Here is a 15,777-nt window from a genome sequence, read left to right as displayed (position 1 = left end):
CAACAAACTTAACAGACAATCGGTGGAAGTGGTTTAAGGTAGATTATTGATCTTATAACTTTTTTAACTATATATATACAAGACATTAATAGGTTAACTTATTAGTAATTCATTACATCCGATTTGTAGAATTGTTTAGGTGCTCTAGATGGGACATACATCAAAGTTAAGGTACCAAGTGCAGATAAACCTAGATATCGCACTCGTAAAGGGGATATTGCAACAAATATGTTAGGTGTATGTACACCTGACATGCAATTTGTCTTTGTTCTTCCTGGTTGGGAAGGGCTTGTAACTGATGGCAGAGTTCTTCGAGATGCACTAAAGAGAAGAAATGGACTTAAAGTGCCTCATGGTAAGCTTTCCTATGATAATGGGAAGGTATTTCAAATTATGTACTATATGATTATTCTACTTAAATAAGTAAATAACTTATTTAGTTTGTTTTATATAGGTTGTTACTATCTAGTTGATGCGGGCGATACAAATTGTGAGGGCTTTCTTGCACCTTTTAGGGGTCAATGATACCATTTGAATGAATGGCATCAAGGCCATGAACCAAGTAGTCCTGAAGAATTTTTAATATGAAACATGTTGCTGCTCACAATGTTATAGAGAGATGTTTTTTGGTTATCGAAAATGAGGTGGGTATCCTTAGGAGTCCATCATTTTATCTGATTAGGATACATAATCGGATCATTATAGCTTGTTGTTTGCTTCATAATTTTATTAGGAGGGATATGAGTTTTGATCCTATTGAAGTGGATTTAGGGGAATATATTGAAACCAACACAGCAGTTGATGAGAATTTTATAAGTACTATTGATCCTACTAATGTTTGGGGTAATTTCATAATGAAATTAGTAATTCAGATGTTCAATGAATGGCAAGCATCTAGGCAAAATGATGATTGACATTTGTTAGGCATATTGTTATTGAAGGACTGTTTTAGTGTTTCTTTCCTTTGCCAGTACAAGTTGTGCTTTTTTCTAATTTGTTCTTAGTGTCTTAATGTTTTGTCAACTGTTGTTGTTAATTGTGTTGTTTATATTGTACTTTTTATCATGTGAATAAAGTTTGACCAGTTTTAATATATTATTAGATATATCTTTTTATCTTTTATTTTTTTAGCATTATAATTAATTTTTTTATAATTAAATATTTAGTGTATGGTAGAAAACAATGTCCACATCTTCAGCACTAGCTTCTCAAAGTTCAAAGAGAACCAAAAGAAAATGGAATTATCATGAAGATGTTGCACTTGTTACAACTTTGATTGATTTGCACAATATAGGAAAATACAATGCTGACACTGGGTTTAAAGGGGTTATTGAATAGAACTTGAAAATATGCTTGCAACAAAATTACCAGATGCAAACTTGAAGGCGAAGCCCCACATAGAGTCTAGAATAAAGACTTTGAAAAAAGAATGGGCTATTATATATGATATGGTGCAAGGGACACATACCAGTGGATTTTGGTGGGATGATCAAAGAAACATGGTTGTTGCTGATGATCCTGTGTGGGAATCTTACATACAGATAAGTTTTTGGGTTTGGGTTATTTAATTATTTTCATATTAGTTTCTTACTAATAATATAACTAATAGTCTTTTTTTTTTTGTTATTAGAGTCACAAGGAGATTGCCCTTTTTAAAAGAAAGAGTTTTCCTTTTTTCAATGAGCTTAGTATTATATATGCAAGAGATCATGCAACAGAAAAAGATGCACAAACTGCAGCAGATATCCTTGAAGAAATGCAGGACTGTAATGATACAATCAATGAGGAAATTGAAGGTGAAAACCTAGCTGGATATAATTTTGAGGATGAGGATTTTTCCAATATTCAACCTCAAACATCAGCTTCTAAAAGTGAAACAACTTCAACAAGGAAGAGGAAAAAGGCTAAATGAGACGGGTGATCCCATCACATCTGAATCAATTATTGCTGCTGCAACGATATTGGGTGAAAACATAAAAGAGGCTGGAATTGAGTTTAACAAAAGTGTTGGTGCATAGGTGAACATCCAACAAAAGGCTCAAGAGTTGGATGGAATTTTAAGTCAAGTAGAGGGATTGACAGCGAGGGAAAGGGTTCTAGCTTCAATTAAACTTCCGGAATCTCCAACTCTTATGTTTGTGTTTTTTAGTATTGATCCTGATCGAAGACTTGAATGGCTGAGGACATTTCTTGCTAACTGTTGAGCTTGGATGCCTCTGAAACTTTTTGTAAAGGTAAGTTCCTAATATTGTAACTTTTTGGCACTTGTGGTTGATGTTGATACTAATTATGAGGTTCATTAACAAGTCTAAACCCTTTTGAGTTGACCGTTATGTTGGTGGTTGTATAAAGGTGATGTTATTGTAACGACTTTATTAGTTTTATGCATGTTGTAAGTTAGTGTAATAGCATAAATATTCATCCATTACTTTCAAGGTCAGTGTATTTTTGTAAACTAGACCTTATCTTTTGATTATATGTAATAATATTTTCATCTAAAAGGCATTTATAGTATTACAAGGCTCTTTTATTATTTATTGCTTTCCATGCTAATATGCACTAGTTATGCTTGTAAATTGTCATTTTCTTCCCAGAGATGGAATGTTTATCTAAATTGAAAGACACGTTATTTCTCTCTTTGCCATTTATGTTTCCTCAGCACCATATGCTAGGTTCAAAGAAATGATTTTCTTCTTTTTTTAAAAGGTAATATGAATTTGTATTTAATCTATCAAAAGACATAATTTACATTTTTTTTAGGAAAAATTGAAGGCCATTTTTCTATTTTCAAAGATATGATTTTCTATTTAATATATCAAAAGACATAACTTACTTTTTTTTTTAAAAAAAAGTAAGTTATGTTTTTAATTTCAAAGACAAGCATCTATTTAATATATCAAAAAACATGATTTTCTATTTCTACTAGTTTTTTAATTTTTTTGCCAAATATTTCTTCTCCAATATTTTTTCTAAACACAAGTGTAAATGATTCATAATATGTGAAGAATTGGCTAAAAATAAACATTTATACACAAATTTAATTGATTATGATGGATAAAATATAATATAATTAAATTATATTTTAAAATAATTATCTATTTATAAAAATATGTGAGTAAATTATAATTATTTTTAGTAATTGGGATGAATATAATTATGATGGATAATTGTCTTTTAGGATAAATGTGTATTTAAATGATAATAAGGATAATTTTATTTTTTTTATGAAAATAAATGTTAATATGGTCAAGGGTATTTCTATCTTTTTATCACCTATTCCTTTTTTATTCCAATCTTATTTCTACCAACCAAACACTGTAATAAGTCATAATAGCAATTCCTACTCTATTCCATTCATAATACCAAACAAAGTAATAACTATTCTATTCTATTTTCACTTTATTCTATTTCTACAGAATAGCAATTCTATTCCATTCTTGTCTATTTTGCGAACCAAACGTGTAATTTATAAAATGGTTTTTCTTGAAATGAAGTATAGCAAAAACAAGGCAATGATAAAATAAAGACATTAGGTGAAAATCAAACCTTTTTCAAAAGGGATTTCATACGTGTTAAAATCAAGGTAAGTAATTTTTCTAAAATAAAATTTCAATAATAAATCATAAAGTATAAAAGTAAATCAAATAATGATTCGACTTTCTCAAATGTATACATCCACTCCATTGGCAACTAAAAACTTTTCAATCCACTAAAAAGAATTTTTTCATTTTAACAAGATGAAGCGGTAACCCTCATAATGGCTTTTTCACAAGATCAAGCAATAAATCATGGTTTTTAACGAGCTCAACCATAAACGCATACAATGTCTATTTTTTGGGATCAATCATAACCATTACTTATGGTTTTTAACGGGTTTAACTACAAACTTATGGTTTTCAACGAGCTCATCACAAACCCATACTAATTTTTCAAGAATAAGTTAGAACTTTTACAAAAATAGCAAAAATGCCTCTAAAAAGTAGATTTTGCTAAATGGATACAGTGGAAGAAGAATGTCTAAGATTGGGTATAAAGATAGAATACAAAGATTGACGTGAAAGCACAAAGAAGGTTTAAGCTAAAGTAGGATTGGTTTTCTCTTTTTTTCTTTTCAAGACCATGATCTTCAAGGGTTTCAGTTTTTTTCTTTCTTCTTCTTGAACTTGAAATGCTTCCAAATGATTCTTTTTATAGTTGGAAAAGTCTTGGAGTCAGTGGAGGTGATTAAAGGAAGAAACTAGTTGTTTTCTTTTTAAATTTTGTATCTAATGGTCACTTGTAGTCAAGTATGAAAGTTCTCAAGTCGATCCTCTTCCAGAAAGCTTGTATTTTTTAAGTTTGGCTTGGTGTAGTCGACCACTTCTCTCTCAAGGTCGACTATGGCTTCATAAAAGTTTGGATTTCATGTGCACATTGCCTTATGGTCAAATACAGAGCTTATAGGGTTGACTATGGCGGTCTCTTACTCCCTCTCACTTTAGCCAAAATTAATTCCTTAATATCAATTTTTGATGTTACGTCGTCTCAACACCCGTCAATAATAAATTCATATTATTTCATTATTATATTTAACGTTGATTCCTCCATTTTCACATATCTTTTCAAATCATCAGTAGCCATAATTCATCTTAATTCGTGAATATATCTGCATTAATTAATATTATAGGGGATGAGATATTACAATATATAAATTAGTTTTATTGTTATTTGAACACTAAAAATTTAATTTTGTAGTAAACAAATAAGTACTATTAGATTATGAAGTTACCATGCATTGTGGACACATGTATCACAAATATTTAGTATATTATTTTTTATCTAAAAAAAAATGGCTAGTGCCAAGAGCCTAAGATAATAACCTTTAATTTATTTACTATATACAAATAAAGAAGAGTTATAAACATTAGAGGATCAGTAGAATCAAACAAATCGATTAAATTAAAATGAATTTGAATTTTTGGTTCGATTAAAAAGGCTTATGATTTGTTCAGTATTGTAAGTATTGTTATTTTAAAAAATTTAATTCAATTTTTGATGATTAAATTTTTCAATCAAACTGATTGAACTTGAATTAATATGAATTTAAATTATTATATATATTTTTATATATTTTTATATTATTCAATAAACATATTTTAAATTTAAAATGTTGTTCTATCAAATTGATTGAAGGAGTTGGATTAAGTATAATAATTTGATTCGGTTCAATTTTTATATAAAATAAATTAAACTTTTTCCAGTTTCAAACACCCGTTATAACGAATATTTTTTTTATTTTTTAAAAGAGGACTAAAAAACAAGCTGCCCTTCGATCTAAGACGGAGTAATCAAATCAGGCGGCCAGAAGCCCATCTTAGAAGAACCAAACCCTCCGTTTCCCTCTTCGACATTGTCTAAGTATTTCATGTTCTTCTTCGCATTCCACTAAACCGCCGCCTTTTAGATCTTTGGCATAAGATCCAAACAAGGTAAACAAACACCATGCCAATCCTGGGTTGCCGTCAACACATCATCGAAGGGTAGCTTGAGATATTTTCTCAACTGTGCACTTCTTTTAACTCTTAGTTGCTTGAAAGTCTCTCGTTGGGCATTATTTGTAAATAACCAAGTATATGGTGTTAACCTTACAGATTCCATCGTCTTGGAGGCCAGAATTGAAGGATTCTCAACACTTCTGATATTTTTTTATTATTATTCCATTACTAAAGCTCCTCTTTCAACGGAGGTTAGTTTATACTGTTTTTATATTTTCCTTGCTTTTTAATATATGTTGTTTTAAATTGTTGGAAGCAATTATGCCTCACTATTTGGAACTGCTTGTTTTAATTTTTTAGGTATCTAATTTAGGATCAGAATCCCGTGTAAACCAGATACTGGTATCTGGATAGCAGTAGACCTTGAAATTAACATATTGTTTAGAAGGTTATGCATGGGTTATTAGTATATAAGTATGATGCTTCATTTTTCTGTAGGAGACCTTGCTATCCATGCTTTGTGATTGTGTTAGTTCTGTTTTAATATAATAGATGATGTTTATAAATAGAATAGTTGGGGTGGTATTAATTTTTGGTTCTGTTGAGGAATAGATATGTTAGTGTAGCTGAGAGCAGGTTATGCCTAAATTCTTTGGGAAAAAGGGTTCTGGAGATAATAAGGATTTAGCCAGGATGGGGCAAAGTGTAAAAAATATTGAGGTGGGGCAGGAGTGGAAAATGCAGCAAAACTTGAAGATTTAACTAAATATAAATTATATTGATGTGGGGCTGACCTGCTGTAGTTCATGAAAATTTCACAGAAGACAATGATTTAAGTAAAATAGTATATATGGTAAGGTTGGGGTGGGAATCCTCCAAAATGCAGCAAAACATGAAGATAATAGATATACCTGAGTATAAATCATATTGAGATGGGACTGGAGTCCTACAGATCCAGTGGAATATTGAAGATTCAACTAAAAATAGAATCTATTAAGGTGTTGCAGGAGTCCTTCACATTGCAACTAGAATATGAAGCTTTAAACAAAGTGTAATCTGGAACAAGCTTTTTTTTTTTTTCTCAATTTGAAATATATGTTTCTTTGTCTTATGTAGTATCAGACCATGTAGTTTGAGAAAGTAGTGCACATAGCACAAAATAATGTGCTTGTGCTTTGTTGTCAATGAAGAAAATACAAAAATTGGGACTTGTAGTTTACAGTGTTAATCATTTTGTTGGACCTGTTTCTGCAACATGTTCATAGCCCACCTTATGACAGGTTTCTAAGGTTAATATATGTGTCCTGTGTATGTGGACAAACATGAACGAAGTCAATATGTCTATTTTGTATTATAAGTGAGAGATGGATGTAAGCATATGTTGGTTTTCACAAATTAATGTTCTGCTTATGATTAGTGTGATAATGCATGACATAGGTTGTTTTGTTCCCATTACTAGTGCCAAAGGAATATCACACTTACAATGGTGGAAATGAAAAGTCAACTGGTGAGGGATGAATTGTGGTACAAGGTTGGTTCAAGCAAAGAGGAGGTTTTAGGGAGGTGAAATTTGAACTGGTGATTTATTTAAAGCATTAAAAAAAACTCCTTGTTGAGGTAACTAGATAGGCTCAGAAAGGCTTTACAAGATTAGTTTCCCTTGCATGGTAGGTAGTTTGCTATAGTTTGTTTTGTGAATGTAATCTAGTACATGCTTATATAGTTATATATGTATCTATGTTTATATGTATTCATGTTTGTATGTGTAGTTGTGTGTAATAATGGCTTGAATGCAGTTTTGGTATTGAATTTCTGTTAAATTGTCATCCTTGGCGAGCAAATGTTGGTCATGGTAACAATTAGGGTGACTGTCACTATCCAATAAATAGCGATAGTGTAGAAGTAGTTATAATGTGATTGGTAGAGTGATCAGTTTGAAGGTGATTGAAGCAGTGTTGCAGGCAGCTGTGTTAGTGGTTGTTGGGATATTGGAAATAAAGAAATCAGATTAAGATGCGTGTTTGTGTGTGTGTAACCTTAGGGTAATTCCAAGCCCATTATTTTTTGCTAAATTGTAACTGTAGCATAATTCATTGTCTAAGCCAATTGGATGTGCATGATATTCTCTTCTTGCGTATGTGATTGCATTTGTTGGGTCTGTGGTTTGAACTTTTTGCTAATAAGAATGAGAAAAACAAAAATCTTGCTGACTATTCCTAAAGTTTGACTGCACCTTCTGTATATATTTAGTCAGTGATTGCAATTTTTTCTTATTGCTTGTTGTAGTGCCGTTGCATGTATGGTTTTAAAGCATAACTTGTTTTTTCTATTAAAATCAGTAAATTCAACTTATTATCTCGTTTTTGAATTGAATTTTCCTTGCTGATTATTCGGAGGTTTGCTATACTCAAACTTATATTCATACTATTAACCCTTTCTTTTAGGCATTGGAATGCTTGGTAAGACTAGCTTCTGTAAGACGTTCTTCATTTGCAAATTAGGCAGCCCGTTCCAAGTTTTTGGCCCATCTAATGACAGGAACCAAAGAAATTCTCCAATCAGGACAAGGTATCATTGGCTTGTATGTTATTATTTTTAAAGTTTTAATTACTTTGTTGTCTTAATGATACTCAGTACTATTGTGGCTATCGGTTCAATTTAAGGGAAAGTACTTCCATAGGCATAGCTTTCAAAGACATGCCTGCCTTGTACTGAAATCTGTGTTGAATGAAATTTTACAATATTTACTTTTATGTCTCATATCTGGATGGATGAAATGTTTCTCTGAAGACTTGAATTATTGGTCCCTCTATTAGTTATTGGGTATGAATCACCAATTTGGGAAAATACTTAAATGAGGTTTGATTTATCTACTTATGGATCTGGATCCATGGGTAACAACTCTAAACTAAAATCTACTTGTGTAAGCCCTTTCATGCATGGAATTTTTCTGTTGATAGTTGTTTGTGCGTGTGCTGAAATTTGTTAGTAATCACTTTTTATGTTGCTTAATTGTAATATGCTTCATTGGAAATCAAATAATAATGGTTAATTGATGTGTTGATTCTAGAGAAGTTTACACCAATGGCTTGACTCTTGAGCACTCCTGTCCTTTGAGATGGAACAGGGTTCTCAGGCTGTGTTTTGTTTTCTATTATGTTTTTTTTTTCATAATTTTTAATTTTTCCTTTAGTATTTATCACTTAAAAATCATGTCTACATTGGATGTCAGGTCTTGCTGATCATGATAATTACCATGAGTACTGTCGACTTCTTGGACGTTTTAGGGTACCTCTTTTCTCTTTCCTTTCTTTCTTTTCTTTTTTTATGTACTTTATTCTTTTAAGAGAAAATTTGAACGTTGATTTGATTTTGTTTAAACAGCAGGGTTTCCAATCAAGTTCTGCAGTGGAAAACCAATGCAACAACAACATGTTAATGATGCAGCCCCAAATGGCTATTTTTAATCCTCAACTGCCAATTCCATTGAGTAATAATTCCAGTGCTATGTCATTGCTAAATAATGTTGGTTTCATGAATGGAGCTAGCCAGCTTCTTCCCTCACAAAATAACCATCTGGGTGTTCCTCAATTTGGTCCCATTTTCCCAAACTTGAACAATGTTTCAATGTTCCAACAACTTCATGGCCAATTCAATAACCCTTTGCAGAGCCCAAATCAACCCAATTGGTTAAATTTACCTCAACAACTTAATCAAAATAATATGGGTTTGACAAATGGGCAGCATCAGCAGCAACAACAACTTTTTTTGCAGAACCAATTGCAGAGCATTGGCCAACTTTTGAACCAAATCCCAAATCTCTCTCAGTTTGTTTCTGGTGGTCAAACAATGGGATGCCTCAATCCTGCCGGTGTTCCTCCGAATCCACAGTTTGGATTTATGCAGCAAAACCAGATACAGCAGCAAGCCAACCAGAGTCAGCAAAATTTGGCAAATGTTAACGCATCAAAGCCATCGTCTTCCGCAGCAGGTGCACAAGTACTAGGGGGCCCATCATTCAGAAAGCCAATGGTATCTATTTTTTTTCTCTTACTGTTTTAACTTTGTGCCAGAACTAGATAATTAGTGCCATTGTAGTTTATATTACTCTAAATTTGGTTCAAGAAAGTCCGATCGCCTATGCTAGAGTAAAGCACTGATTCTAGCAAAACTATTCTTTTAATACTGCAGCGGTTCCCATTGTTTGATATGTGAGAATGGTTTAAAACAAATCTGGTAGGGTTAACATTGGAGATTCAACCAACTTTGGAATTAATTTTTGTTTTTAAATGTAGAAAGAAGGATGAGTTGTTCTGCTATGACTTTTGAGAACTTGGAACGATTTATTCATAAATGGGGATACTCCTTCATTTGGGGACCTTTTCTTATTAGCTCATGTTCTACTTTTACCAAACTCACAATTTCTGAAGCTGCCTTGCTGTCGTGTTTTTAATAATATCTTTTAATTGTTAAGCAGGAAATGATATCTCGATATATTGTGTGAAATGCTCCTTTCCACGATATTTCTGGTGTGTATCTCTTTGCTTTGGCTGCTGCAATTAATTGAAGTCTTTTAAATTCTTGCAGGGCAGTCCTGGTAAAAGTGGTCAGAATTTGAATAATTTTCCAGGCAGAAATGTTGCTAGGGATTCAAAATGGGGGTGTGTGTATTCTTAAATATCTTTTTGTTTCTAGCTTCTCTTTGTGAAAGACTTTAATGGCTTGTGATGCAGCTGAAATTCTATTTTTGTAGATTTCATAAGTCTAAGTTTCAGCAGTCTCGATTTCATCAAGTGGATAATGCAAAGAGAAAGTTTGCATCATCTAATGGACAAAAGAAAAAAGGTTCCCCTCTTTATGAATTGCAAATAATTTCTAATTTTCTGTTTTAAGTAAATATACATTTGAATGCATGATTTGGTTTGTGTGTAGATAAGCTTTCCTTTATGGTTATTTGACATTGGACTTCTAATATGGTGTCACATCATCTTTGTGTCAAATTTAAACAAGACAGGTTAGAATGACTGAATTTAATGCACTTTAAGAACTTTATTTACTCAATTGGGACAAATTAGAGTCCAGTGACAAAAGTGGGAAAAGGGGTTTGGTGAAATTTACCCTCTGTATCTCTGGAAAACTAGTTTTAATTTGAAATCCTGGTTTCTAAATCTTGCTTTTGGTCTTCTATGGTCTAAAGAAAATGATATGCCATTTGTTTCCTAACTAGTAATCCAATGGGCTGATTGAAAATAGACTTCTGGGACAGGGTGGAACAAAGATTTCTAAGGATAGTTGTATAGGATTTTGGTGGAAAATCCCTGCTACTCGTAGGTTTTAAAACTGGTTCTCCCTTGTTTGCGTCAGGGTTCTGATTAGGAACCCTCAACCTGAGTTGTTGCTTTCAACTCGTTTATTGAAATTTGCAAGCAAAAAACCCTATCCTTTCTCCCCATGCCTCCTCTCATCATGTAAATGCTGGATACAAATATGACTGAGAGATGTGGAATTCGTGAATGATTTAGAAACATATAATACTTCTATTGCAGAACTAGATTGCTTGAATTCTTGAAAAAAAATTTTCTTACAGTTGAGAGTCAGTTTGTTTGAAATCACTGTTTCAGTGATTGATTTCAGTAATTCTCAAATTTGACATTGGTTAATCCTCGTTCATATGTTCATGTAAGTGAAGTAGTATTCAAGAAATAGAATAAGATATGCAAGGTGTATAGAGTGATTGATGGAAGTTGCTTTTTGGTTAATATTTGAACATTTAATTTAGTATTGAAGGGTTTTTGTTTTTGGTGGGATAAGTATAGAAGGTTATTTTTTAACATTAATAAATCAAGATCCTGAGTAGCTATGGTCTGGGGTTCAGATCATTGAGGTATGAGATGGGGAGAGCTAATGCTGTTGTGAGGTTTAAATTCTTGCCTATTGATAGGAAACTAAGAAAATGAGAAAGGGGAAAGAGAAAATATAGCTTGTTTGATTTATTTGAGTCCATGTGTGAATGCCAATATGTAGATATCTTTGGATATATGTTTTGAGTCTGATTTGCAATATTTATTTACTTAATTATTTTGGCTTCTTAAGAAACTTGCCAAACAATTTCCCATTAACTGCACATTTTGATGACTATGGCTTGGAATTGGCTTCCTTTCTGCCTAACCTTTTGCTTTTGTTTCTTTTGAAATAATTTCTAATATCTCTTCATCCATTGGTTGAAAATAACAGGGCAGGATGATGAGAGGGCAGCTAAATTTCCTCATTCTAATTCTACAAAACCAGACAAGGAAAAGAGAAAGTAAGTTCTGCTTGGTCTTACCGATATATTGTATGTTTGCTTGTCAGATGCAAAGAAAACTCTTATTGGGTCTATGCTGCGTGAAAGTGATGTTTGCTTGAGAATAATGCCATTGTAACATGAGATATTTAACAAAAAAAAATAAAAATGAAGCATTTATTTAGTTCAAATTGCCTTTGAAATGATGGCTACTACACCACGATGGCGGGTAGCCTGAAATTAGACAGCTTTTGTTTTGCTTTGTTTATGCATTTTAACATCCAACTGATTAATGGCTTTGTTAGTTGAAATAGGTCTTTGGCTGGGCAATATATGTTATATTACTTAATAAATCATGTGAGCTTTTGGTTGTGATTGGGCATTCCTGACAAGTTGTTTCTGGTCTAAACTTTATCAAAATATCAAATGATAGTAGACTGGGGCTTTTTCTTTTAAATCTTAAGGAAGTGCATATTTTACCTGAATCTTCTACCATAGTGGTATAGATTATGGAACAGTAGTGTCAGCGGAGCTGATACATGTATCACCTAAAATATAAGAAGTTAAATGATAGGATTGGTCTAAGTGGAGATGCATATTGGGTGAGGGCTGGTCATGCATCAAATACAAACAAAATTGCAGCGGAAGGAAACAAACAAATAAAATGCACCTCACCCTCCTAGGATCTCATTCATGCCGTATTGAGCACCGAATCTAAATGTAAAATAAAGCCATATGATCAGATCATATTACCTAAACAACAAAGGTTGATGAATCCTTTGTTAAACCACCCAAACAGCCTTGAAAGAGTCATTCCAACAATGCATTCCATTGAGTTTCAGATGAATGGGCCTTATATGGTTGATTTGGAAACTTCATTCCTTGAATATTATAATAGCGGTTAAGGTGGGACTCATTTCTATGCAATCATGTTAAAAACTATTGGCTTGCCCTAAACTTAACCCTTAATTAACTTGATTTCCATGAGGTGCTTAAATTCTTGAAGATGTATCATGATGAAATCATTGATGATAGGCAAATTTAGGATCAGTTAATTTAGGCCCTAAATGTCCATTTGTAACTCTTGCAATGTATTACAAGGACTGTAAGTATTGAGAATGGTATCCCAGTTTTTGCACGGAATGGTCGTGCTCCATCCCTTGTTCTTGTACTGTATAGATACCAGAATTTTTAATGTTTCACAGCTTTTCAGAGTGTTTTTAAGCGCCTGAATTTGATTGTTTGATGGGGAATGTAAAATATATATATAAATATATATAGTGCTAACTGAAGCCATAATTGTGAGTTGCTTGTTTTGTATCAGCTATAAATTGCAAGTGGCAATTTTCATGTAATTCATTGACCTCAGATTTTGGTTTGATGAATTTTAGCCAAGCATAGTTTTCAATTCATTTACCAGCTGCCTTCTAAATGGTCATTAATTCTGATCATTTTTGTACCCCATAGCATAAATCAAATTCAGTTGCTGTGATCATTTTTGTTGACATCCTACTGTATTTTGTTATAGATCTCTCTCTCTCCCCTAGATTTACCTTCTTTCTAACTATTATTCTCTGTTTGGATGTGTCCACAATTCTTTTTTAAATTAGACGATCTCTTGCTTTGACCTACTCGGAGCAAGAAATACGACAGTGGCGTGAAGAACGTAAGAAGCACTATCCGACAAAAACCAACATAAAGAAGGTTAGATTAAGTTGCTGAATGCTCTTCAATTTTTTTTTGTTTGAAATATGTCTCATGATAATCAGCTTTGCTTACTGCAGAAACTCAGTGGGAAAGTATCAGATGCTGAGGTTGCCAAATTGCGAAGTGAGGTATATATTTCTTGATCTATTAAGAACTTGCAAGTATTGCATTGACTTGAGCATGTGACCTATCTCATGTTAAAAGGGAGCCATTGATCAATAACTATTTGATGGTTTCCATCTTAACAGGTCTAGCGTCTCGTCCTACGCATATATGTAATAGTTATAGTAGTAGCATCCAAGATGCTAGACAACTGGTATTGCCTAATAGGACCTAGCATGTCTAACAATTCAAATGAGCATGAAGAAATTGCTAAATTTTTGGTTCTTGTATATAAACTTGTTATAAAAATAGGCAATTAGAGACTAAAATTACAGCAAGGTGGTGGGAATAATGCTTCATTGTCACTGAGCTATATAAGTAAGGTTTTTTCTTGATAACTTATTTTCTTTAATATATCAAAACCTTTGTTCCAGCAACTCAAGGAAATTTTGGCAAAGCAAGCTGAATTAGGAGTTGAAGTTGCAGAAATTCCTTCACACTATCTGTTAGGTTCAGAGAAAAAGGTGAATGGAAGAGAAGAGAACAGTTGGCCATTAACAAAGAGGGGGAGATTTGAAAAGAGGCATGATAAAAGAGTGAGATTTGATAAAAGAGACCGTTTTTCCAGGAAAAGAAGATCAACTAATGAGGAATCATTTGATGGCACTTCTGTCAACAAAAGGAGCCCAACCCTTTTGCAGAAGCTTCTTAGTGCTGATATAAGGAAAGATAAAAGTCATTTGTTGCAGGTTTTTAGATTCATGGTTATAAATTCTTTCTTCAAGGATTGGCCTGAGAAGCCCTTGAAATATCCTCTGGTGGTTGTTAGGGATGGTCTGAGCGAGGGTGAGATAGTTCGAGAGAAACCCTTGGTTGTTGGGGAAGATAAACTAGAAGTCTGCGACAAGACAATGATCCAAAGTATTGTTAATGGTGAGAATAAAGATGGCGATGACAGTGACAATGATGGTGATCGTGAAAGCAAGGACGATAATGATGTTAATGGCGATGAAGATGATGAAAATAAACATGACACTCAAGCTGACCAAGTGGCCTTGTATGCTAGGGAGGAGAAAGCTGATAGTGGAGAAGGAATTGTGAGGAATGAGGAAGAAGAGGGAGAAATAATTGACTAGGATGTCTTATATCCCTCAGAATTTTCCTTGAATCCTGTTTGTGCATAGCATGTTTTATGTATAATTTTTAAAAAGAACTGAACATGGGAAACATACATCTTTGGTATACGCTCAGGGGTTTCTTGTAATTTAATTTTAAATATGGCTTTCTTTTCTCTTTTCTTTTTTTTTGGGGAAATATATGGTTTTTTTTAATAGAAATATATGTTTTTTAATCTCACTAGTTTTGAAGTTTATTAAACATACAAAGTGCAACAAAAAAAGAGGTATAATATATTAAAAATCATTGAACTATTAAAAACTTTTTAAATAAGTTTCTTTTATCACCTTTCTTTAGTCATAATGATTACAGAATAAAAATTTATTTAAATTTTTTGAATAATTTAAGAGTTTTTTCTGAATAATTTAAGAGTTTTTTCTAACATTATATTACAAAACACATTAATCCTAGTCTTAAGGTTCGAATATAGAGTATAATATTAAGGGTTGTAATTATGAGATTAGGAAAATAATGTATTTCTTTTACTTTATTTATTTTCTTTGCTTTTTTTTAAGGAATTGTTTCTTTAAAAAACTTATAATTTAAATTATCAAATATAAGGATATGCTGAGTTGTAAAATCAAATTAATTTAAGCAAAAAATTGTTTCAATTTATTTGGCTATCAGCCAAGTCATATAAGAATAATGAAAAAAAATCAAAATAATATTTTTTTGGATACCATAAATTTAAGTTGAGAGTGTACAAAAGATACTCTAAAATCTTCTTGTTTAAAATATATAAATTAGTTTTATTGCTATTTGACCTCTAAAACTTTAATTTTATAGCAAACAAATAAGTACTATTAGATTATGATGGTAACATACATTGTGAACACATGTATCACAAATATTTAGTATATCATTTTTTATCGGAAAAAAATAAAAACTCTAATGCCAATGACCTAAGATAATGACCCTTGATTTATTTAATAAATATAAATAAAGAAGAGTTATAAACATTTGAGGGTTAGTAAAATCATTTCGGATTAAACAAATTGATTAAATTAAAATGAATTTGAAATTTTGGTTTGATTA

At 32.2% G+C, this 15,777-nt stretch overlaps 1 protein-coding gene and 1 pseudogene across 9 annotated transcripts; both read left to right on the top strand.

Annotated features, from left to right (window-relative positions):
• LOC108663633 lies at nt 1,183-2,335 on the top strand (annotated as a pseudogene).
• Nucleotides 5,285-14,864, top strand: LOC18586963. Of its 9 annotated transcripts, none has more exons than XM_018129449.1 (12): nt 5,331-5,519; nt 5,631-5,725; nt 6,934-7,037; nt 7,919-8,042; nt 8,707-8,762; nt 8,862-9,506; nt 10,062-10,135; nt 10,228-10,319; nt 11,709-11,778; nt 13,368-13,461; nt 13,542-13,592; nt 14,001-14,702. In XM_018129449.1, exons 4-12 carry the CDS (start codon nt 8,006-8,008, stop codon nt 14,700-14,702), a joined length of 1,821 nt encoding a protein of 606 aa, XP_017984938.1. In that variant the 5' UTR covers nt 5,331-5,519; nt 5,631-5,725; nt 6,934-7,037; nt 7,919-8,005. The 9 variants fall into 9 exon arrangements, with proteins under 9 accessions (XP_007010642.2, XP_017984939.1, XP_017984940.1 ...); XM_018129448.1 differs by having other exon boundaries at nt 5,332-5,519; nt 6,934-7,005; nt 8,859-9,506; XM_018129446.1 differs by having other exon boundaries at nt 5,332-5,519; nt 8,859-9,506.

The sequence above is a fragment of the Theobroma cacao genome, chromosome 10 (genome assembly GCF_000208745.1).
Source record: "Theobroma cacao cultivar B97-61/B2 chromosome 10, Criollo_cocoa_genome_V2, whole genome shotgun sequence".
Taxonomy (NCBI): Eukaryota; Viridiplantae; Streptophyta; class Magnoliopsida; order Malvales; family Malvaceae; genus Theobroma; species Theobroma cacao.
Note: the sequence above shows the minus strand (reverse complement) of the source record. Positions and strands in the feature narration are given on the sequence as shown.